The sequence below is a fragment of the Camelus dromedarius genome, chromosome 20, assembly GCF_036321535.1.
Source record: "Camelus dromedarius isolate mCamDro1 chromosome 20, mCamDro1.pat, whole genome shotgun sequence".
Lineage (NCBI taxonomy): Eukaryota > Metazoa > Chordata > Mammalia > Artiodactyla > Camelidae > Camelus > Camelus dromedarius.
Window position 1 is genome coordinate 27,506,687 of NC_087455.1, and position 24,529 is coordinate 27,531,215.

A 24,529-nucleotide genomic window follows, 5' to 3' on the forward strand; every position below is an offset into this window, starting at 1 on the left:
TTGTATTTCTGTCTTTAAAAAGTAGAGAATGTTTCCGCTATTCCTTAACAGAGTCCTCTGAAGCACACGTTGGATGAGTAGTCTGTTACAGCTAGGAGCCCAGGACTGACAGGAAGATGGTACTTTACGGCGACATTGTGTGGCCGCAGCACCTATTAGGGGCTCCACAGGGGTTTAGGCAGGGCTTTCCTGGGACCCCGTGAACCACGTACTCCCACCTTTGCTGTGTTAATTACGTCGTTGGTGGTCTCCTGGGTGGTTGTTAAACGTAAAACTCCAAGACCAAACTTGAGGGTTTATTTAGGGTTTTCTGTTTTCCCTTTGGGTTTTTTCTTTCATTTGTTTTGGTACTGTTTCTCCATTTACAGCCAAATGACATGCTTAAAATGTTACTGATTCACATGGAGGAAAGGAACGGAAACAAACAAACAGAAACCTGTCTGTTCTTATCCAAGAGGGGAACATTCCCAGGGCGAAGGGAAAGAGTCCACTTGGTTCCTTAAATCACCGAAAGCCTCATCACGGAATTCAGCACGGTTGGTTGATGCCAAGGCAAAAGGCATCCTTTTAGTGGTTAGAGATGATCAATTGCTATTTATGGTTTTACGGTGGCTTTCAAATGGCTCTGTAGCTATTCTGTGAAGAAACAGGGAAGAATGATGAAATCCTTTATGTGCAAGTGTTTGTGCTGTTATATCAGAGAAAATAAAAGGAAAGGAACGAGAGTGAGGATATGTTGCTTCAAGCCTAACTCCACCTGAGCTAGCTGTCCCAGCCACTCTGGCCATGAGGCCAATATATCCATCCCTTCCACCACCTCCTGCTCCCATCCAGCCCCAGTTCCTGACACTGGGGCTCAGAATTTCCCCTCCTTATAGGGATCAGTTAGAAAATCCTGTGTTAGTTCCTGGGGCACGAGGACCTGGTCTGATAATGCCATCTAAGACATGACAGGGCACCTAATTTGGCCCAGGAGCCACTCCTGGGGCAGGGCAATTTCCATCACTGTTGATGCGTGTAGGGGCTAAATGCGAACAACCAGCCAGCTGTGTTTCTCAGACTTGTTTAACTGGATCACAATCCTTATAGAGAGGATCCTCTACACCTGAAGCCCACTTGGCAGCACCCACAGCTGAACCAAATCGAGACCCCATGGAAGGAGGAATGCCCTTATTAGAACAGTACTTATTTGTGCATCTTGGCAGGGCTTTGAAAGGGGAACCAAAGCGAAAGAGTTCGAATAAAATTTAAGAAATTCAGCAAATACTTCAATTAAAGAAAAAATCCCTCTGAATTTTGGAAAGGATTTATCAGGCCTATAGATGTTATACTAACGCAGATTCTGAGGTCCCTGAAACTATTAGAATGGTAAGTTAGACCTTTTTTGGTGGGGGGCAGTGCCTCACATATCAGGAGAAAGTTGCAAAAATTAGATGGTGCCTTTGGATTGAATCCTTATCAGTTGGTAGGCGGTTGGTTTTAAAGTGTTCAACGACAGCGAATCATGAAAGAAGATACAAAATGAAACAGGACTTCTCCGGCAGCAGCGTTGGATTCCCAGAAGGCGATTGCTGAAGGGAGGTAAGCCACCAATGGGGAAGGAACAATGCGCCTACCGTAAGCAGGAAGGGCATTGGAAAGCAGGTTACCCTGGGCTAAAACATAAGAAGGAAAATAATAAAAGAAAGATGGGAGCCTCTCGTGTGGTAGAGAGAGAGGAACACTCTGAATGAAGATCCCCAGAGGCTCCCGTGGACTTGAGGTGCCCAATTCCAATTTCCCCACAGCAGCACCTGATAAAATTGACAGTAGGGAATGAGCTGATTAACTTTCTGATAGACTTCACCCTGAAACCAAGTTTCTTAGATATGTCAGAGTCTCCAGTCCTGCTTTTGGGCTAAGATCTCCTTTGTAAATTAAATGCTCAAGTAACTTTTTCACCAGAACAGCTTGATGTCAGAGTCCCACCAGAACAACTTGACATCAGAGTCCCACCAGAACATGCTTTAAGTGTCCAGACGACGCTCATGGAAACTCCAGAAAAGGAGACGAGCTCTTCCCCCTTCAAGGTCTATGAAAAGGTAAGGCTAGGAGTGTGGGCTGATGGCACCCCATGGAAGGCCAAATATGCACTGGCAGGACGGATCCCATTAAAAAGGAATGCTGGGACACCTAATCTAAAACAGCATCCTGAGGCAAGAAGCCCAAGAGGGAATTCAGCCAACTCAAACTGTGAAAACAGGACTGATTAAACCCAGCAGTTCTCCATACAACACCCCTCTTCTCCAAAAAAGCCAGCCACACTCAGTGTATTGCTTTGTCTAAGCCCTGAGGGATATTGAGGCAGGCGAAGACTTGCACCCCATAGTGCCTAATCTATACACTCTGCTCACAACTATTTGGGAGAATACGGCAGGTTCTCAGTTGTGGATTTGAAAGATGCTTTTTTTTTTTTTTTTTTTTGTATTCCTATTGCAGAAGAATCACAGCAGCTATTTGCTTTTGAATGGCAGGACCCAGAAACACAGTAGTCCAGTGTTGTTGGACAGTTCTCCCTCAAGGATTTAAGCGTTCTCCTACCTGGTCGGGGAAATGCTGGCTAGAGACTTTACAAACTTAATATTGGATGAAGGACTTTTACTCCAATACATAGGTGATTTGCTCATAGCAAGCCCTACATAGGGTAAATGTCTACAAAATACCATCAGAACCCTGAACCATGTGGCCAATTGTCTCCCAGAAAAGGGCCCAGATATGTAAGCAGCAGATCAGGTGTGTGGGCTTTGCCCTCTCCCAAGGACAGTGGGATCTTTTGCCTGACAGAAAATGGGCAGCTGCAGACTTGAACACCTAAGACCTTCAGACACCTGAAGGGGTTTCTGGGAATGGCAGGGTTCTATTGGATTTGGATCCTGAACTGTGAGCTCATAGTCAAGCACCTCCATAAAGTTTTCTTTTTTTCTCCATTTTCTTTTAAATTGAAATGTTGTGTCCATTTCTGGTATACAGCATGTTTCAGTCATACTTGTACATACATATATTCCTTTTCCATATTCTTTTTCATTATAAGTTACTACAAGATACTGAATATAGTTCCCTGTGCTATGGGGTTTTTAAGACGTGATCTGTTTACAATAGCCAAGACATGGAAGCAACCTAAATGTCCATCAGCAGATGACTGGATAAAGATGTGGTATATTTATACAATGGATACTACTCAGCCATGAAAAAGAACAAAATAATGCCATGTGCAGTAACATGGATGGACCTGGAGGTTGTCAAAGTGAAGTCAGAAAAATACCATATGATATCACTTATATGTGGCGTCTAAAAAAAAGACACAAATGAACTTATTTATAAAACAGAGGCTCACAGACATAGAAAACAAACTTATGGTTACCAATAGGGGAAGAAGATAGGGAGAAATAAACTGGGAGTTGGGGCTATGCAGATACACACTACTATATATAAAGTAAACAACAAGGCCCTACTGTATAGCACAAGGAACTATATTCAATACCGTGTAATGTCCTACAAAGAAAAAGTATGAAAAGGAATATATATGTACAACTGAATCATTATGCTGTACACCAGAAATTAACAAAACATTGTAAATCAACTATACTTCAATAAAAATAAAGGAACATGATCTTGAGCCTCTTACTTGGACTAAAAAGTGCCAAACAGCTTTTGAAACAATAAAAACAGAGTCTCAGCCTCAGCTTTGGGATTAACACATTAAAGAAACCTTTCAAATTATATGTCCATGAAAGACAAAGCATACGCCTTGGTATTAATTCAAGCTCTAGGGCTAAAAGCAACCCAGAGATTGCTGTCTGACCTGCCCAGATGGGGACTCAGCATAAGGGAGTATGCCCTACTGAGGACTGGCAATCAATGACTTTACTCAATGCCGCAGACATGGACACTTTTTCAGGATGGGTGGACGAACATCCCACCTGGACAAAAAGCCTCTGAAGTGGTTAAAACCCTCCTTTAAGGAAATTATCCCCTGTTCTGGTTTAAGGTGTTGAAACTGCATTCACCCTGGAGGCCACAATTAACTGGAAAAACTGAGAAAGTGAATCATACTTGAAGAGTATTGCTAAAATTTGTCAACAAGAGACTAATTTAAAGTGGGATAAGACCTGGTCAGTCGCCCTGCTACAGATCAGAGAGGGATAGGGCTCAAAGCCCTTGTACCCTGCCTTAGAAAGACAGAAACAAACTTAAATTAAGCCCCTTTGAAGTATTACATGGTAGGCCATTCCAGGTGTTTGCCCAGGAAGGGAAAATCTATAACCACTCTAAAAGGCATAGCAGTTGCCAATTATGTTAAAACTTTGAGCAGTATACTGAAAAATTCAGAGGCTATAAGGATGATTCCCCGGCAGGAGTAGTAATGGCCAAAAAGGCATGCACAAATCTAGGGAAAACGAATCATTCTAGTATTCCAACAAGAAAAAAGGGAAAGGCAAACAAAACAAATTATGTAACACATTAATTAAAAACAGTCTAATTCCAAAGAGGCTCCACTGATGAGCTCCTATGAGAAAAGGAGGCCGGGGCCCATAAGTGAGGGCAGCTTGGCATGTACCTATGGGAAGAGTGGCAGGAGGCTGAAGGTTAGAATACAGTGAGGCTAGAAAAAATACCAAAGGTAATAAAAATGGCTCTTATAGGTCTTTTGGGGTCAAAGAGTTGTCAAAGGAAGAGGCAGACCCACTGCTCAGGGGTCATGGTGAAAGAAATGTTAAAACACTTTCTGATTATCTGCTGTTTCTCTTATCTGTAGCTGAGAGAAGAGTCTTCAACTGGAAATGGCAGAACAACAAAACCTAGGGAATAGGTGCCCATGATAAGGAAAAGACCGGCCATTGGTAAGTACCCATTTTACGCCAAGCCCATATTCATGTTCTAGTCAAATCTCAGTAATGACTCAGAGAAGTAGGTGTTGTTATAACCAGCAACTCCTTTCTCCCTCACATCTCACCCCTCAAACCTCTGTGCTTTGTTAGCACTTAGATTGCAGTAGGAGGGAAAAAATCAAGGTGGCAAATCGATATTTCAGCAAGTCATTTGAGAAAGGCCCTATGGATTCTCTGAGGATCAAGTGGGAAAATGTATGGTGGATGATCATAAGGTGAAATGGTTTTATAGTTGATTAAACAACCCAGATTGTCAGAGGACCCTGGTTTACATCTGAACATGCCACTTATCAGACGGGGGACTTTGCTCACATTATTTAAAATCTCTGAACTATACTTTTCTTATCTGCAAAATAAAGATAATACTATTTACTTCATAAGGACTAACAGATTATGTATGTTTAAGTCATTTTACAAACTATAATGTATTACATAACAATAACTATTGATGTCAACCAATATTACCAGTAGAGTGTTACAATGCTTTGATCTTGACCCTATTTCAGTTAACATTTTATCAAAGACATGGATGAAGGAGAGGAAACACCTTTATCAGATTTGCAGGTGACAGAGCTGACAGTGAAAGCTGATAATTTTGAGTCTTAATAATTTAGAGTTTATGATAGAGTTAGGGTAGTCATGATGACTTTGGCAGGCTGGAATATTTGACGAAACCAAAAAGAAGAAAAAAATAGCATGAATGAACTTGTATATGTGCTTGGCTGAAAATAAAATTGCACAAGAACAAGATGAGGAAACTGTTCACATGAAGGAGGGTCTGGGAGGTTGGGTCACCCTCCAGCCCAGTCGGGAAGAGCTGTGTCAGGTGGCTGCAGAAAAAAGCAGCAGAATTACAGGTTGTGTTTATGCATGTAGAAGCCATAGTATAGTACACCTCTTGGGCCACTACCCATTTGGGGTCCTGTGTTTAATTCTGGCGACAACACATAAAGGACAAGCAAGTTGATCAGGTTCCTAGTAAATGACAAATGGTTGAAGGGATTAGAAGTAACTGGGAGACAGAAGAAGAGATAGTGGTAGTAATAATTACAATCACCATCACCACAGCAATGGTTAAGGTTTATTGAGTACTTACATGTCTAGAATTAATATCTGTTATCTCATTTAATCCTCTCAAAAGCCTTGTGAGGTGGGCGCCATTGTTATCCCCGCTTCTCTGTTCTATAGGTGATAAAGCAGACTTAGAATAGGTGGCTCGCTTAAGGTTCTGTAGCTAGTAAATGAGGAACATGAATTTGAGTGTTCTTATCTAGAACAGCTACTTGTAGCCAGCTTGCTATGCTGCTTTCCAAGAGTTGGGGAAAGTACGAGAGCCAACTTAAAATAGCTGAAGGACTATTGTGTGGGAAGATTAGCCCTTTTAACGATTTCTAGAAAGTAGAGCTAAGCCCAGGAAGTGTTCTATTCTAGACGGGAGATTTAGGCTAGGTGTTACAAAGGAGAGTCTGTTAGAGACTGGAATGGGCTGCATTGCTGAGTTTCTCTCTAGCTACTCACTAAGCAGAAGTTGGGCGGCCATCTCATAGGATTTCTCTTAATGCTATGAGACTGTCCTTGGTAACCTCAAAGACTCCTTAAAGGTTCTGAGATTCTGTTATCCTTGTCCTTGACCAAGTGTGTTAATTAGGACTTGTGATTCAAGGCAGGAACCCACCTAACTACAGCTAAAATCTATGGGTTCTCTTGGAAGAGCAAAGATGCGGCTGATCCTCAGTCGTAACAGAACCAGGAACATAAAACCTGCAGGACTCTCTCTTCAATTCTTGGCCCCACTGGGCTTTGTTGACTTTCTTCTCTTTCATCTCAATCCATTCTCTCTCATCTCAATCCAGTTTCCATCATATATCAGAAAATAGAGCTGCTGACAGCTACTGGCCTTCTTTTCTAATAGTTTCTGTCACTGGAGATGAACTGCTTTTTTGGTATCAAGGAAAACAAAACAAAAAATAACAACTCTTCACAGGCAAGGGTACAGACTGACCCATTTTGGGAGTTTGCACCCTTTATACCACCACCAGTTGGGGCCAGAAGAACGGGATTAGTTAGAAAATAGCAGGTCTCTTGGGAACACTATGGATGGATCAGAAAAGAAAGCATACTAAAGAAAATGGTCCCCTACCCCAAAGCAAAATGATGGGAAGCTGATACTCAAAACACATTGTAACTGACTATACTTCAATTAAAAATAAAATAAAATAAAATAAAATAAAATAAAATAAAATAAAATAATACATAAACTTTAAAAAACTAGGATATTAAAAAAAGGTATTAAGAACATCACGTGTTTAAAATCTTTTTGACTCAACCATAAGCAAACTATGATCATAACTTTTAGGACTCAGGAATCTTTCATATTGATAACAGCAATGTTTCTGAGAACATTTGAAAGGGATATTCACTGTTAAGGCTGAGTATTTGGCACCTGTAATGTGCTTAGTGCTGAGCTAGGTGCTTTGCTGGCTACAGAAGAACCATAAGCCATGGTTCCTATATGTTCAATGACCTAACAATTAAATGGGATTAAGGACTGAGTAGCATTCTGAGAACCATTTTAAGTATAACTAGAGGACTAACCCTCATTGATGATCTCATTTACAAATAGTTCTCACATCAAGTCCAAGTTAAAACTATCTTCATGAAACACAGTGGTTCAGAAATACCCCAGGCTGCAGATATCTGTATCCACTTGTTAACTCATTTGTTCACTCACAGGCACTTGTTATGGACCCACCATCGTTTTAGACATAATATGTAGAATAATAAAAGTGGTGGTCACAGTTCCCTTCCCTCAGTTTCTTAACTGCTGTTCTCTCTGCCTGGAACATTCTTCACTTCACTTCCATCTCCCATTGCCATTAACTCCTTGTATTCAGCTCCTGTCCATTATTTTATAGATACATTAGCTTTCTTCCACTCTCTCAACTAGGGTGAAACACTGCTGTATATTCCCATAGCATCCTGGGGGCTCCCCCTTTGGAAAGTTACTGTACTTGTAACTTTTTACCCAATGTGCATCTTTTTTTTTAAATTAAATTGTAGTCAATTTACAATGTTGTATTAGTCTCTGGTGTAAAGCATATTGATTCAGTTATACACACATACACTTTTCTGTGTAGAAAAGGAGCCCAACTACACTGTTGGTGGGAATGTAATTTGGTGCAGCCGCTATGAAGGACAGTATAGAGATTCCTTAAGAAACTGAAAATAGAATTACTGTATGATCCAGCAGTCCCACTCTAAACCACACTGCAGCTTTTCTAGTATTGTCTGAAGTCTGGGAGGGTTATGCCTCCAGCTTTGTTCTTTTTCTTTAGCATTGCTTTGGCAATTCTGTGTCTTCTGTGGTTTCATATAAATTTTAGGATTACTTGTTCTACTACTGTGATGAATGTTCTGGGTAATTTGATAGGAAATATATTAAATCTGTAGATTGCTTTGGGTCATATTGCCATTTTAACAATATTAATTCTTCTAATCCAAGAGCATGGCCTTTCAATTTAGACATCTTTAATTTCCTTAATGTTTTTTAGTTCTCTGTGTATAAGTCTTTCACCTCCTTCATCAGGTTTGTTCCTAAGTATTTTATTTTTTGATGTGATTTTGAAGGGGATTTTTTTTACTTTCCTTTTCTGATACTTAATTTTTAGTGTAAAGAAATGCAATAGATTTCTGTATGTTAATCTTGTATCCTGCTACTTGCTGAATTTGCTTATCAGCTCTAGTGTTTGTGTGGTCTTTAGGGTTTTCTATATATAGTATCATGTCATCTGCATATAGTGACAATTTTACCTCTTTTCTTCCAATTTGAATCCCTTTTATTTTTCTTGTCTGTTTGCTGTGGCTGGGGCTTTCAATACTAGGTTGAATGGAAGTGGTGACAGTGGGCATCCTTGTCTTGTTCCAGATTTTAGGAGGAAGGCTTTCAACTTTTCACAGTTAAGTATTATGTTGGCTGTGGGTTTGTTATAAGTATCTTTTATGATGTTGAGATATGTTCCCTCTATACCCACTTTGGTAAGATTTTTTTAATCATAAACAGATGTTGAATTTTATCAAATGTTGCTTCTGCATCAATTGAGATGATCATATGGTTTTTGTCCTTTCTTTTTTAATGTGATGTATCATATTGATTGATTTGTATATGTTGAACCATCCTTGTGTCCCTGGGATAAATCCAACTTGATCGTAGCACATGATCTTTTTACGTGTTAATATTTTAGCAACAGTTTGCTAAAATTTTGTTAAGAATTTATCAGTTTGCTAATAATTTCATGAAAAAATTTGCATCTATATTTATCAAGGACGCTGGCTTATTTATTTATGTACTTTTTTTTATTGGTAGTAACTTTGGTTTTGGTATCAGGGTGATTGTGGCTTCACAGAATGAGTTTGGGTGTGTTCCCTCTTTCCTCCAATCTTTTGGAAGAGTTTGAGAAGGATTGGTATAAGTTCTTCTTTGTATGTTTGGTAGAATTCCCTAGTGAAGCCATCAGGTCTTGGACTTTTTTTTGCAGGGAGGTTTTTGTTTGTTTGTTTTTTAATAGATTCAATTTCATTTCCAGTGATTGGTTTGTTTAATTGTCTATTTCTTCTTGATTCAATTTTGGTGTACTATGTTTCTAGGAACTTGTCCATTTTTTCTAGGTTTTCCAGTTTGTTGGCATATAATTGTTCATAATTTCCACTTAAGGTTTTTATTTGTATTTCTGTGCTTTTGGTTGAAATTTCTCCTCTTTCATTTCTTATCTTGTTTGTCCTCTCTCTCTTCTTGGTGAGCCTGGCCAGAGGTGTGTTGATTTTATTTACTCTTCCAAAAACCAGTTCTAGATCTTACTGATTTTTTTTTCTATTCTTTTTTTTTTTTTAAACTCTATTTTATTTCCTCCCTGATCTTATTTCTTTCCTTCTGCCAACTTTAGGTTTTGTTTGTTCTTCTTTTGCTAATTGTTCTAGGTGGTAGGTTAGATTATTTATTTGAGATTGTTCTTGTTTTTTGAGGAAGGCCTGTGTTACTTTGAACTTTCCTTTTAGGACTGCTTTTGCTATACCCCATAGGTTTTGTGTGGTTGTGTTTTCATTGTCATTTGTCTCAAAGTATTTTGTAATTTTTGTTTTGATTCCATCATTGACCCGTTAGTTTTTTTAGTAGCATGTTGTTTAGTCTCCATGTAGTTGTTTTTTCCTTATTTCTTTCTGTGGTTGATTTCTAGTTTCATGTCATTGTGGTCAGAAAAGATGTTTGAAATAATTTGAGACTTGTTTTGTGTCCAATTATGTGGTCTACTCTAGAGAATGTTCAGTGTGCACTTGAAAGGAATATATATTGGTGGTTTTTTTTTGGATGCTATGTCTTGAAAATGTCAATTAAGTCTAACTGTTCTGTTATGTCATTTAGGATCTCTGTTGCTTTATTGATTTTTCTCTCTGGAAGATCTGTCCAACGATGTTAGTGGGGCGTTAAAGACTACTATCACTGTATTCCATCATTTCCTCCCTTTATGTCTGTTAGTATTTGTTTTATGTATTTAGGTGCTCCTATATTGGATCCATATTGTTAGTGAGTGCAATATCCTCTTCTTATGTTGATCCTTTTATCATTATATAGTGCCCTTCTTTGTCTTTCTTTATGGCCTTTGTTTTAAAGTCTGTTTTGTCTGATATAAGTATTGCTACCTCTGCTTTCTTGTCATTTCCACTTGCATGAAATACATTTTTTCAATCCCCTCACTTTTAATTTATGTGTGTCCTTTGCCTTAAGGTGCGTCTCTTGCAGGCAGCATACGGTAGACTCTTGTTTTATTATTCAGCCTGCCGCTCTGTGTCTTTTGATTGGAGCATTTAGTCTGTTGACATTTAAAGTAATTAATGATAGGTATTTATTGCCATTTTTAAAAACTTCTTTTTATTGAAGTATAGTTGACTTACAATGTTGTATTACTTTCATGGTGTATAGCCTATTGATTCAGTTGTGTGTGTATTATATATATGTATTCTTTTTAATATTCTTTTTCATTACAGATTACTACAAACCATTGAATATTGTTCCTTGTACTATATAGTAGGACTTTGCTGTTTATTCTGCACATAGTAGTTTGTATCTGCCAGTCCCAAACTCCCAGTTTATTCCTTTGTCTCCCTTTTCCCCTCTGGTAACCATAAGTTTGTTTTCTATGTCTGTGAGTCTGTTTTATAAATAAATTCATTTGTCTTTAATTTTTAGATTCCATATATAAGTGTTACTATATGATATTTGTCTTTGTCTGACACCACTTAGTATGATAATCTCTAGGTCCATCCATTTTGCTGCAGATGACATTATTTCATTTTTAATAGCTGTGTAGTATTCCATTGTGTAAATATACCACATCTTCTTTATGCAGTCATCTGTCCATGGACCTTTAGTTTACTTCTATATCTTAGCTATTGTAAATAGTGCTGCATGAACATCGGGGTGCATGTATCTTTTCGAATTAGAGTTTTCTTTGGATATATGCCCAGGAGTGGTATGCTGGATCACATGTTAATTTTAGTTTTTTAAGGAACCTCTATTACTGTTCTGCATATTGGCTACACCAGTTTACATTCCCACTAAGTGCAGAGGATTCCCTTTTCTCCACACACTCTCCAGCACTTATTATTTGTGGACTTTTTGATGATAGTTACTCTGGCCAGTGTGAGATGATAACCTCATTGTAGTTTTGACTTGCATTCCTTGAATAATTAGTGATATTGACTATCTTTTCATGAGCTTGTTGGCCATCTGTATGTCTTCTTTATAGAGAAATGTATATTTAGGTCTTATGCCTGTTTTTTGATTGGGTTGTTTGTTTTTTTGTAAAGCTGCATGAGCTGTTTATATATTCTGGGTTTTTGGGGGGTTTTTGATATTGAGCTCTGTGAGCTGCTTGTATATTTTGGAAATTAATCTCTTGTTGGTTACATCATTTGCAAATACTTTCTCCCATTTTGTAAATTGTCTTTTCATTTTGTTTATGGTTTTCTTTGCTGTGCAAAAGATTTTCAGTTTAATCAGGTCCCATTTGCTTATTTTGGCTTTTATTTCCATTACTGTAGGAGATGGATCAAAAAATATTATTGTGATTGCTGTGATTTATGTCAAAGAGTGCTTGGCCTATGTTTTCCTCTGGGAGTTTTATGGTATCAGATCTTACATTTAGGTCTTTAATCCATTTTGAGTTTATTTTTATATATGGTGCTAGAGAATTTTTAAATTTTATTCTTTTACATGTAACTGTCCAATTCTTCCAGCGCCACTTATTGAAGACTGTCTCTTCATCATATATTCTTGTCTCCTTTGTCATAGAGTAATTGACCATAAGTACGTGGCTTGTTTTTGGACTTTCCTGTCCTAGTGATCTGTATGTCTGATTTTGTACCAGTACCATACTGTTTAAATTACTATAGCTTTGTAGTATAGTTTGAAGTCAAGGATAGTGACTCCTCTGCTCCATTCTTCTTTCTCAAGACCGTTTTGGCTATTTGGGGTCTTTTGTGTTTGCATACAAATTCAAAAAAGTTTTGTTCCAGCTCTGTGAAAAATGCCATTAGTAATTTGATAGGGTTTGCACTGAATCTGTAGATTGCCTTGGGTGTATGGCTATTTTAATAATAGTGATTCTTCCAATTCAAGAACATGGTGTATTTTTCCATCTGTTTATATCATCTTCAATTTCTTTCAACAGTGTCTTACAGTTTTTGGAGTACAGGTCCTTTGCCTCCTGAGGTAGGTTTATTCCTAGGTATTTTATTCTTTTTGATGCAGTGGTAAATGGGATTGTTTCTTTAATTTCACTTTGTAATATTTTGCTGTTAGTGTACGGAAATGCAACAGATTTCTGTATATTAATTTCGTGTCCTGCAACTTTACCAAGTTCATTAAGACCTCTAGTAGTTTTCTGGTAGCATCTTTAGGATTTTCTATGTATAGTATCATGTCATCTGGAAACAGTGACATTTTACTTCTTTTCCCATTTGGATTCCTTTTATTTTTTTCTTCTCTGATTGCTGTGATGGGGACTCCCAAAACTGTGTTGAATAAAAGTGGTGAGAGTGGACATCCTTGTCCTGATCTTAGAGGAAATGTTTCCAGCTTTTCACCATTGAGTATGTTAGCTATAGGTTTGTCTTATATGTCTTATGTTATGTTGAGGTATGGTCCCTCTATGCCCACATTCTGGAGAGTTTTTATCATGAATATGTGTTGAATTTTATCAAAAGCTTTTTCTGTATCTATTGAGATGATCATATGGTTTTTATTCTTCAGTTGTTAATGTGGTGTATCACATTGATTGATTTGCACATATTGAAAAATCCTTGCATCCCTAAGATAAATCCCACTTGATTATGTTGTGTGATCTTTTAATGTATTGTTGGAGCCAATTTGCTAATAATTAGTTCAGGATTTTTACATCTATATTCATCAGTGATACTGAGTGTAGTTGTCTTGTGTGTGTGTGTGTGTGTGTGTGTGTGTGTGTGAGATATCTTTTTCTGGTTTTGGTATCAGGGTGATGGTGGCCACATAGAATGAGTTTGGAAGTATTCCTTCTTCTGCAGTTTTTTGGAATAGTTTCAGATAAATGTTAACTCTTCTCATCTGGTCCTGGACTTTTGGTTTTAGGGAATTTTTAAAGTACTGGTTTTATTTCAGAACTGATCATTGGGTCTGTTGATATTTTCTATTTCTTCTGGTTTAGTCTTGGGAGATTGTATCTAAGAATCTGTCCATTTCTTCTAGGTTGTCCATTTTATAGGCAGATAGTTCCTCATGATAGTGTCTTATGGTCCTTTGTATTTCTGTGGTATCAGTTGTAATTTCTCCTTTTTTTGTTTCTGATTTTATTGATTTGGGCCCTCTCCCCCTTTTTTTTTGATGTGTCTGGCTAAAGGTTTATCAGTTTTGTTTATCCTTTCAAAGAACCAGCTTTACTTTCATTGATCTTTTCTATTTTTTTTTTTTAGTGTCTATTTCATGTATTTCTGTTCTCATTTTATGATTTCTTTGCTTCTGCTAACATTGGGTTTTGTTTGTTCTTCTCTCTCTAGTTGCTTTAGGTGTAAATTTAGGTTGTCTTAAGATTTTTGTTTCCTGAGATAAGCTTGTATCACTATAAAATTCCTCTTAGGACTGCTTTTGCTGCGTCCCATAGGTTTTGGATCATCGTGTTTTCATTTTGATTTGTCTTTAGGCATTTTTTTTTATTTCCTCAGTGATCTATTGGTTGTTTAGTAGCATATTGCTTATCCTCCACGTTTGCAGTGCAGTTTTTTTCTTGTAGTTGGTTTCTAATCTCATAGGATTGTGGTTGGAAAAGATGCTTGACCTAATTTCAATTTTCTTAAGTTTAACCAAGCCTGGCTTTGTGGCCCAGCATGTGCTCTAGAGAATGTTCCATGTGCACTTGAGAAGAATGTGTATTCTGCTTTCAGATGGAATGATCTGTAAATATCAAGTAAGCCCATCTAGTCTAATGCATCATTTAAGACCTGTATTTCCTTATCGATTTTCTGTCCAGGTGATCTGTTAATTGATGTAGATGGGGTGTTAAGTTCCTCTACTATTAATGTATTAATGTCAATTTCTCCTTTTACGCCTGTTAACATTTGCCTTATATATTGAGGTGCTCCTATTTGGGTGCATAAATATTAACAATTGTTACATCTTCTTGAATTGATCCCTTGATCATTATGTACTGTCCTTCTTTGTCTCTTGTAATAGTCTTCATTTTAAAGTCTATTTTGTCTGATATTAAGTATTGCTACTCTAACTTTTCTTTCGGTTTCCATTTGCATGGAATACGTTTTTCCATCCCTTCATTTTCTGTCTGTATGTGTCTATATCTGAAGTGGTTCTCTTGTAAACAGTATATATACAGATCTTGTTTTTGTATCCATTCAGCCAGTCTGTCTTTTGGTTGGAGCATTTAAAGTATTTACATTTAAGGTAATTATTGATTCAGATGTTCTTGTTGCTATTTTGTTAATTGTTTTGGATTTGTTTTTGTAGGTCTTTTTTTTCACTTCATTTGTTCTCTTGTGATTTGATGACTATCTTTAGCATTATGTTTGGATTCCTTTTTGTGTGTGTGTGTATGTATACCTATTAGAGATTTTTGGTTTTCAGTTACCATGAGGTTTTGATATAGAAATACATACACACACACACACACACACACACACACACGATTGTTTTAAGATGCTGATCTCTTAATTTCAAATGCATCTGTACTCTCCTCCCCTCACAATTACTGGTTTTGATATCCTATTTTACATTTAATTGTTTTATGTATCCTTTAATTGCTCATTGTGGATAAAGTTGATTTTAGTACTTTTGTCTTTTAACTTCCTTATTAGTGTGTGGATGATTTCCTGATCTTAACTGTATGTTTGCTTTTATCGGTGAACTTTTCCATTTTATAATTTTTTTTTTTTGTTTCTAGTTTTGCCCTTTTCTTTTCCACCTAGAGAAGTTCCTTTAGCATTTGTTGTAAAGCTGGTTTTGTGGTGCTTTTAGCTTTTGCTTGTCTGTAAAGCTTTTGATTTTGATGTCAAATCTGAATGAGAGCCTTGCTGGGTAGAATATTCTTGGTTGTGGATTTTTCCATTTCATTGATTTAAATGTATTGTGCCACTCCCTTCTGGCCTGTAGAGTTTCTGTTGAAAAATCAGCTTATAACCTTATGGGAGCTCCCTTGTACGTTATTTGTTGATTTTCTTTTTTTGCTTTTATTATTTTCTCATTATCTTTAATCTTTGTCAATTTGATTACTGTGTGCCTTGGTGTACTCCTCTTTGGGTTAATCCTGTATAGGACTTTCTGCACTTTCTGGACTTGGGTGACTATTTTCTTTCCCATGTTAGGGAAGTTTTCAGCAATTATCTCTTCAAATATTTTCCCAGGTCCTTTCTCTCTCTTCTCCTTCTGGGACCCCTAGTATGCAAATGTTAGTACACTTGATATTGCTCCCAGAGATCTCTTAAACTGTTCTCATTTCTTTTCATTCTTTTTTCTCTTCTGCAACAGTGATCTCCATTACTCTATCTTCAAGCTCACTGATCAGTTCTTCTGCCTCATTTACTCTACTGTTGATTCTTCTAGTGTATTTTTCATTTCAGTTATTGTAGTCTTCAACACTGTTTGGTTGTTCTTTATATATTTTTTTAACTCTTTCTTAAAAACTGACTTCTCAGTTTGGGCATCCATTTTTCTCTCAAGTTCTAGGATTATCTTCATGATCATTACTCTGAACTCTTTCTTGTGCAGATTGCCTGTCTCCACATCACTTAGTTCTTTTGTTGTATCTTGTTCTTTCATCTGGAATATACTCCTCTGGCACCTCATTTTGTCTAAATTTCTATTTGTATTTTTATTATGTGGTGGGTTATTTATGTTTCTTGCCCTTGGAGAGGTGCCTCTGTAGGGGACATCCTACGTGTCCCAGCAGTACACTCCCCTTTTGCCCCCCCAAGGGCCATGAGCTGGCTGGCCCCAGGGTAGTGATCTGGCCTGCATTTGCAGAGTTGGTTCTGTAGGTGGTTAGGTCATAGTTTTCTTGCTTCTGGTGTCTGTCCCCTGGTGGGTGGGGCTGGCCTAGAGGTTGGTGCAGGCTTCCTGGTGGGAGGGGCCAGTGTCCACTCACTGGTGGGTGGAGCTGGGTCCTGGCCCTTTGGTGGGCAGGGCTGTCTATGGGTGTGCCTAGAGGCAGCTGTGGGCTCAGGAGGTCTTAGGTAGCCTGTCTGCTGGTGGTGCTGGGCTGTGTTCCTACCAAATTAGCTGTTTGGCATGAGGCAGCCCAGCACTGGAGCCTATATACTATTGGATGGGTCCAGGTCTTGGTGCTACTGACCCAAGCGAGATGTCAGCCTCCAGGAGAGTTTATGCAGATGAATACTCCTGGTATATCTTCCACAAGCTTTTATGTCCCCACAATGAGCCTCAGCTGTCCCCCACCTCCCCAGGAGACCCTTGAAGACCAGCGGGCAGGCCTGGCACCGGCTTCTATGAAATCACTGCTTCAGCCACTGGTCCCCATGCACATAAGGTTTTGCATGTTCTTTTAAAAATGAAATCTGTTTTCCCTAATCCTGTGGAACTCCTGCAGTCAAGCCCCACTGGCCTTCAAAGCCAAGTACTCTCAGGGCTCCTCCTCCCGATGCTGAATCCCTGGGCTGGGGCACCTGATGTGGGGGGTTGGAACTTTCACTCCCATGGGAGAACTTCTGCAATATAATTATTCTCCAGCTTGTGGGTTGCCCACCCGTAGGGTATGGGATCTGATTGTATTGCAAGTGTGCCCCTCCTACCGTCCCACTGTGGTTCCCTCTATGTCTCCTGTTGTAGGTTTTTTTTGGTAGGTTCCAGTCTTTTTATCTGATGATTGTTCAGCAGTCAGCTGTGATTTGTTGTGTCCTTGAGATGAAGTGAACTTAAGGTCCTTCGGCTCTGCCATCTTGACGAGATTTCCCTATTTATTGACATTTTAAACCTTGTTTTCAAGTTGATTTTTTATTTCTTCTGTGCTTATTTCTTTTTCCTTTTGTAATTTGATGATTTCCCTTTGTATTATGCTTATTTTCATTTTTGTGACTCTGTTGTTGATTTGTGGTTACCCTGTTTTTCAAGTGTTAATGCCTTACTGTATGTACTTACTTTATACTGGTAATCATATAGGCTCAAACACGTTTCAAAAAAAAAAAAGAAAGGAAAACATCTATATTTTCTTAGCCCCTCCTCCACGTTATGATTTTGATGTTGTCTTACACATCTTCATGTTTACTTCATGTTTATTCTTTTGCTGTTTTGTAGTTATCACATTTCCAATTGTGATTTTCTTTTTTCTATAGATTCTTGCTTTTCTTTTTTAGAAAAGACCTTTCAGTATTTCTTTTAGGATAGTTTTTAGTATTGCTGTATTCTTTTAGTTTTTGCCTGTCTGAGAAATTCTTTTCTCTTCTCCTATTCTAAATGATCTTGCTGAGTAGAGTAGCCCATGGAACAGGTTTTTCTCTTTCAGGACTTTGAATATATCTTGTCACTCCCTTCTGGCCTGCAGTGTTTCAGTAGAAAAATTAGCTGATAGCCTTGTTGAGGTTCCCTTGTATCTAACTCTGTTTTTCTCTTACTACCTTTAAAATCATTTCTTTATCTTTAATCTTGCATCTTTTTAGTAGGATGAAAGTTCCATGAGGATAGGGCCATACTTGTTCTGTTCACTACAATACCTTAAAGTGTCTTAAAATAGCAAGGACTAAGTATTAATTTGGCAGATATTTATGAAACATCTGTGTCCAGCATTGTTCTTGGCATTGAGGATACAAAAAAGGGAAAGGAAAAGACAAATATGGTTCCTTCCTTCAAGAAGCATATGTTAGTTAGTGTTGATTTAACGTTGGGAGAATGTCTGACTCAGACTCATTGTTTCCCAGATGAAGAAATGATTGCCAGAGAGACCAAGTGACTTGAGTCAAGTCATATGAAGAATTTGAGTGGCACAGATTGTTGTTTTTGGTTTTTTATTCCCTCTTACACACTGCTTCTCAATACACATTTCACAAACCAAAGGTTGGTGTGTGTACTTCATTCAGTCCATGAAGGCTAGAGGATGTTGAGGCATTATGAGCTGAGTGAGAGGAGACAAGCATGCAGACAATATGATTTTGTTAAAGGTTAGTCAGTACAGGCAGACAGCTTTGGTGATTTCTTGGCCATTCTCCTAAAGCTTCTATGATTGTGACCATCGTGTCCTTTATTGTTGCTTGTGGACCCTTGGCTTACAAAATTACGGGGGAAGTGAAGGTGCTGGTATTGACAGCAGCCATGTTGTTAGGGTTTAGTCAGGAACTGCTACCTGAGAGCTCAGTCCTGAGCCCGGAGTTGCAGGAAGGGACTAATGGATCACTTTTGAGGAAGTAGAAAGGCTTTTCAGGAGAGGACATTTAAAAATGGCAAAGGGCATTTGAGAATAGGAATGTGTGAACAGGAAATAGCTCACCAGAGCAGGGTGTGTATGCTAAATAGTGAAGGATGATGTGGGATAGTATGGGGGACTGGGCTGGAACTGAGTCCTTGGAAAGGCAAGAAATGGCTGTTTCAAGAAGTGGAGGGAACTAGGTCTGGATCTCAGCTGGATTTCTAATTAATCAAACTAGCTCTTTTTTTTTTTTTAAATTTAAGTATAGATTTAAAATGTATTAGTTTTTGGTATACAGCATAGTGATTCAGTTATATATATATATATATTTTCTTTTTCATTATAGGTTATTACAAGTTACTGAATATAGTTCCCTGTGCTATACAGTAGGACCTTGTTTATCTATTATGTATATGGTAGTTTGCTAATCCCAGACAGGCAGTTTATCCCCTCCCATCTCCCCTTTCCCCCTTTGGTAACCATAAATTATTCTATGCCTGTCTCCATTTTGTAAATAAGATCATTTGTATCATTTTTCTTAGATTTCACATACAAGTGTTACCATATGATGTCTTTCTCTGTCTGACTTCACTTAGTATGATAATCTCTAGGTCCATCCATGTTGATGCAAATGGCATTACGTCATTCTTTTTTATGGTTGAATAGTATTCCATGGAATATATATACCATATATCTTTTTCCAGTCATCTGTTCATGGACATTTAGGTTGCTTCCTTGTCTTGGCTGTTGTAAATAGTGCTTCTGTGAACATTGGGGTACATGTATCTATCTGAGTTGGTTTTCTCCAGACATATGCCCAGGAGTGGGATTGCTGCATCATATGATAAGTCTGTTTTTAGTTTTTTCAGGATAAAGTAGCTCTTAAATTTAGAGCTGGGGAAGACTTCCATTGGAATCCTGCTGAGGTTCTTTTTTGCAATTTGAGGAAATGCCCTAGAAGATGGAGAAACCCTCTCCTCTAGTCATGCTTACATGATAGAAGCCAGTCTCTGGACAGGTTGTTACAAAACAGATTATGTCAGTTGCTGTATGTCAGGTTACCACACGTCTCCCCAGGTGAAAATGCACCCACATCCCCCAAAAAGTTGAAATGACACGTCAGTGGAGACACACAGCATAGAGCCAACTGTCACCCTCGCCATCTCCACCCAGGGAATGGCAAAGCCTGTGCGTGATTCTGACTCTGCTGTCAGCAGAGGCCACACTGACTCAAATCTCACTCATTTCACACACACAGTCTGGGAGCTTCTGAGTCACTGCATCAGAAAGCACTTCAATCTAGAATAACCACCTTTTAAAAAAGCAACTTTTAATGATGTGAGTTGAAGTCCTGTGGCACTTCTCTGCTGAGGGCCAACTGCTGAGACCAGTGGTCTGCTTCTGTTACGGAGATGGGGAAAGAGATTATCTCTGACTTTAAATGGGGTGTGAGTTCAGGGGACGAGCTGCGGGCTGAGGCACGCGTGGGGAGGCGAAGTCAGAGAAGACTAGGCATACGACGTCTGTAAAGAAAATGTTTTATTTAAAGTGTTTAAATCCCATCACCAGAATGAATTTGAGTTTTACATTAGTTATGTTCATTACAGGACTAATCTGCCCTTTTTTTTTTTTTCCAACTGGAATTCCCTTTGCTTTTAAAACATACTATGTACAGGGCAGCAACGGTCACTGGAATAGTGCTATTTACATGACTAAACCACAAGTCGAGGTGCAGACATGTGAAAATTAAAAAAAAAACACCAATTTTAAAATAAATACTGCATAATGACAAGTATGTACAAATATTCCACACAGTCCAGTCCTTCTTATTAAAATTAGAAATAATTTATATAGGAATATGCACAAAAGATTATGTGACTGCATCTTAGTATCAGGAAAATGGTAAACGTTTATTCTAAGGGAAAGTATAGACACTAGAGGTCTATTAAATCAATTGTTGCTGGTACACAAGTGTCTAAATCATTTCAATAAAGTTTTATTCATTCTTTCAACGTTACCTGGGTCCATCGCAGGTCTCAGAATGTCAAGACACAGTCTCGGTGTATTTCGTATTGCACCACATAAGGACAAGGCATTTTTAGTGATACTCATTTTAACTTTTGCACCATATCAAGCATGATAGTTTTTAATGGTCAGCACTGAATTTAAACAGGGAAAGAAAAGCAATTTTTGTGCATGGCCTCAACTTGAACAAATGGTATGTATCTGGATTTCAAAAGTTGTTGTAAGAAATTAAAATGAACCTATAAGAATGTGTTTTCAAAGTCTACAGAAAGAAAGTATGGGTGGTTTACTACATTAACCAGTGACTTTTCCTCTAAGTCAGGGAACTTTGGAGAAATTTGACCTTGCAGCACCACCCAATGGTAATAACTGTCTGTAAAACCAAAGGCAGGGGTTTGACTTTAGGGGGTTTGTGTGTAGACTTTTGGTGATGGCATAAGAGAACTGTTAATAGACTGACTTTCATAGAGTCTTATGTTTACTATATTTCTTTAGAAATATATTTTGTGAAAAATTGAATTTTACTACAGAAAAATGAATTAATAAACAGCCCCTATGTTTCAGGGTTCCAAATTTTTAAGTGTTTTTATTCACATAGTAAATGGAAATTGGCTAAAGAAATTGCTTGAATTAAAAAACAAAACCTAAGACCTTCTAGAAATAATACTTTAACCCCTGTATGAATAATGCTGGTGTGAAAAACAAATTAGACATTACAACGGCCACATGATTTTAGGATTTTTCTGTAAACTGAACTTTGAAGGTGAAAATAAAACTACCATGCACTGTACAATAAATTGCAAAAGTTCAAATATCTTCTTTATCAAATACATGCTGACTTACTTTAATGTACTCCCAAGTCATGTTGCAAAATCCTTTCAACATGCTTGAAATAAAGCTTTTTTTGTCCCCTTGAGAAATTCAGCAGCATCTACAGCTCTGAATCAAATATAGGGTGTAAGAGTATCAGATCAAAAACTTGTAATTTTTTAGCATAATGTTCACTCTGGTAGGGAGAAAGAAAATAAAAGATTAAAAGAGGAAGAAAGATGTGAACAATTTGCACATTTTGAACTTCGTAAGATCTGTGTATTTAACATGGAAATAAATTGAATATATTATGCTTATTTGTCACATAAAGAGAATTTTAAGCATCTTCTAGAAAGTATTTTTTTCTGTAATGTCTGCCAAAACACAGACTATGATTAAAGAATAAACATGGTGTGTCTTTGTATCACCCTGTTGCATTCGCTCCCTTTTTTAAAACCATGCACTAGTGAAATTTATCTTTAAAAATAATATAAATTGTTGAAAATGGCTGATTTTTACTTTTTTGCAAGTTGCAGCTCCAAGAAAATAATTTAAGGATTCAGCTAATCTGTGTCCATGCAAAAAAAGTTAATTTCATTTAGTACAGTATAGCCACAGAATTGTTTTTTTCAGAGTCCAACACATCTTTGCATGAGGGAGTGACATGCCTGCTGGAGCTCCGAAGTCTGCCACCGTCTACGTCGTCACGTTGGACTGGCTGCTCCTGTCCCCCGTCCAGAGGAGGGCTGATGTTTTATCCTGGACCACATCTTTGGTCTCTTGCTTTTCACCTGATGCTTCTGAGGACTTCACTCCTTGACTTGTAAGATGGCTTAATGGCTGGATAGCTCCATTTCTGTGGCATCACAGGGCTTTGGGGTCAGAGAAATGAAAAAGGAACGATAAAAATATAAAGGTGCCATTGAAAAGGGCTTTTGCTGCATGAAACTGACTGATTCTTTGAGATTAATCCATGGCTTCAGATTGGACAAAACTCGAGTGTGCCTGAACTCCAAACCTGATAGTTCGTCACGGCTCTGCTCTTTCACCTGAGGGCATTCTTTAGGGCACAATGTGTGCGACTTCCTCTGAGAACACAGGATCGCTTTGTATCCCTAGAAACAGGCTCAGAAGACACAACATTAAGCATGCAGTGTTACCAGGGTTTGCGACCTGTGATTTTTTTTTGTAACGCTGGTTGCTATGACAACAGTCTTACAGGTGCTATGAACGAGAGTAAGAAGGTCCAGTTGAACTTTCCAGAGAGGATTGGGAGGCTCTTCTTGTCAGAGGGGCCAAGGTTGGATCTACTAGGGAGGAAGGAGGAAAAAGTTTGAACCACCCAATCACCATATTGGATAGCTCCAGTTCATCTAAAAGTATCTGGGCCACTCCCATGAAGGATTTGTGATCCATGCGGCCATAATCTCCCCAGACAATGATCTGTTGGCAAAATAAGGAGAGTAAGGTCAGTATAACCAGATACATAAAAGCTTGTAAACTAAAATACATTCAGTTATACAATAGATGCAGTAAATATGCTGACATTAAGTTAAATAGTTGTATTTAATTACTGGGATGGTGCTCCAGTGGGGGAGGGGGTAGTAGAGTGCGTGCTTAACATGCACGAGGTCCTGGGTTCAATCCCCAGTACCTCCATTAAAAAAAAGTACACTAGAAGAACTCATAAGCAGTCACGGAAGATTGGAGTTTGTGTGATGGTGGTTTACATGTCTATAGTTCACTTTAAAGGAAACAACAATGTTTACAGTACTGGCCACTGCTTTGCAGCTTCCCAAGAATTGCAGCTGTTCGGAATGGAAAGGAATGTGAGAAGACAAGATGTGGGGAATAGAAGTTTGACTCCACCAAAGCACTTCCTTAGGTGAGGAATATATATTTCAGTAAAATACCTGTAAAACCTTTCCTTGGGGACTTTCTTCAAAAGATAACAGCTGCTGGTAAAGGGGTTCCAGCGTCTTTCTTGCCACTTTTGTTTTCTTTTTGGCGATGCAGACTCCATTATCTAATAGATACACCTTTACATAGGGTGCTTGGGAGAGAAAACAGGAGACATAAGTGATGAGCTACTGTCATGGCACCCCCAACTTACGGGCAAAGTGACACCTGCAACAGCTTAGTCTTAGGCTGAAAGAGCTGGCAGTCACATCACTGGCCTTTTCCACGTTATGTCACAGTCATAAAACAACAGGTCACTAGCAGCCGTTCAGGGAGTTTCACACAATGTTAACCTAGCCTCTCGGTGGATTACTACTTTGGCATCAGCTGGTTATACAGATTTGAACTCTGCATTGAAAAAAGGTGAAATGCTTCCAGTCCCCTAACCATATTCAAGAAGAATGTCTTACTCAGTTTTTCATTTGTCAATACTTTAATTAAACATGCTTAAAAGTTTTTACTCACCCATTGCCACAAATCATTTATCACTCAAAAGGGTTTATTTACTGATGGTGCTGTGGGTACAAGACAGGGGTGGGGTTTGATGATATGTTTCAATTAGCTGGGAAGAGGCAACGAATTATGAATACCGTGGGGATGAAATTTTTCTGAGAAGACTTTTCAAAAAAGCATTGTCATGCATGAACAAATTGTGGTATTCTCTCTGGTAGTCAGCAACTAAGCTCCACGACCTTTATAAATACAGTGGTCTTAATCACCACTGCAACGTTGTAGGACAGGTAATATACATGGCAATTTCTGCAAGGATAGGAAAGTTATGAAATGCAGAATTACAGTTCAGTCAGTGGAGATGCTGAGGTGAGACCCAAGTTTCAGAACTGTTCTGTACATCAG

At 38.3% G+C, this 24,529-nt stretch overlaps 1 protein-coding gene and 1 long non-coding RNA gene across 34 annotated transcripts in view; one reads left to right on the plus strand and one right to left on the minus strand.

Annotated features, from left to right (window-relative positions):
- Window positions 1-20,404: 20,404 nt before the first annotated feature.
- Window positions 20,405-24,529, minus strand: part of RIMS2 (regulating synaptic membrane exocytosis 2) — a 511,671-nt gene continuing 507,546 nt past the window's right edge. For all 33 annotated transcript variants that reach the window (XM_064476913.1, XM_031439443.2, XM_031439470.2 and 30 more), the window contains 2 exons: window positions 23,629-23,768; window positions 20,405-23,158 (listed from right to left, as the gene is read on the minus strand). In XM_064476913.1, coding sequence (XP_064332983.1) covers window positions 22,940-23,158; window positions 23,629-23,768 — 359 coding nt within the window. In that variant the 3' untranslated portion in view covers window positions 20,405-22,939. The remainder of the gene's footprint in view (window positions 23,159-23,628; window positions 23,769-24,529) is intronic.
- LOC135318724 (uncharacterized) lies at window positions 23,123-24,130 on the plus strand. Its single transcript, XR_010377050.1, has 2 exons — window positions 23,123-23,183; window positions 23,507-24,130. It is a non-coding gene; the product is annotated as an uncharacterized LOC135318724 (long non-coding RNA).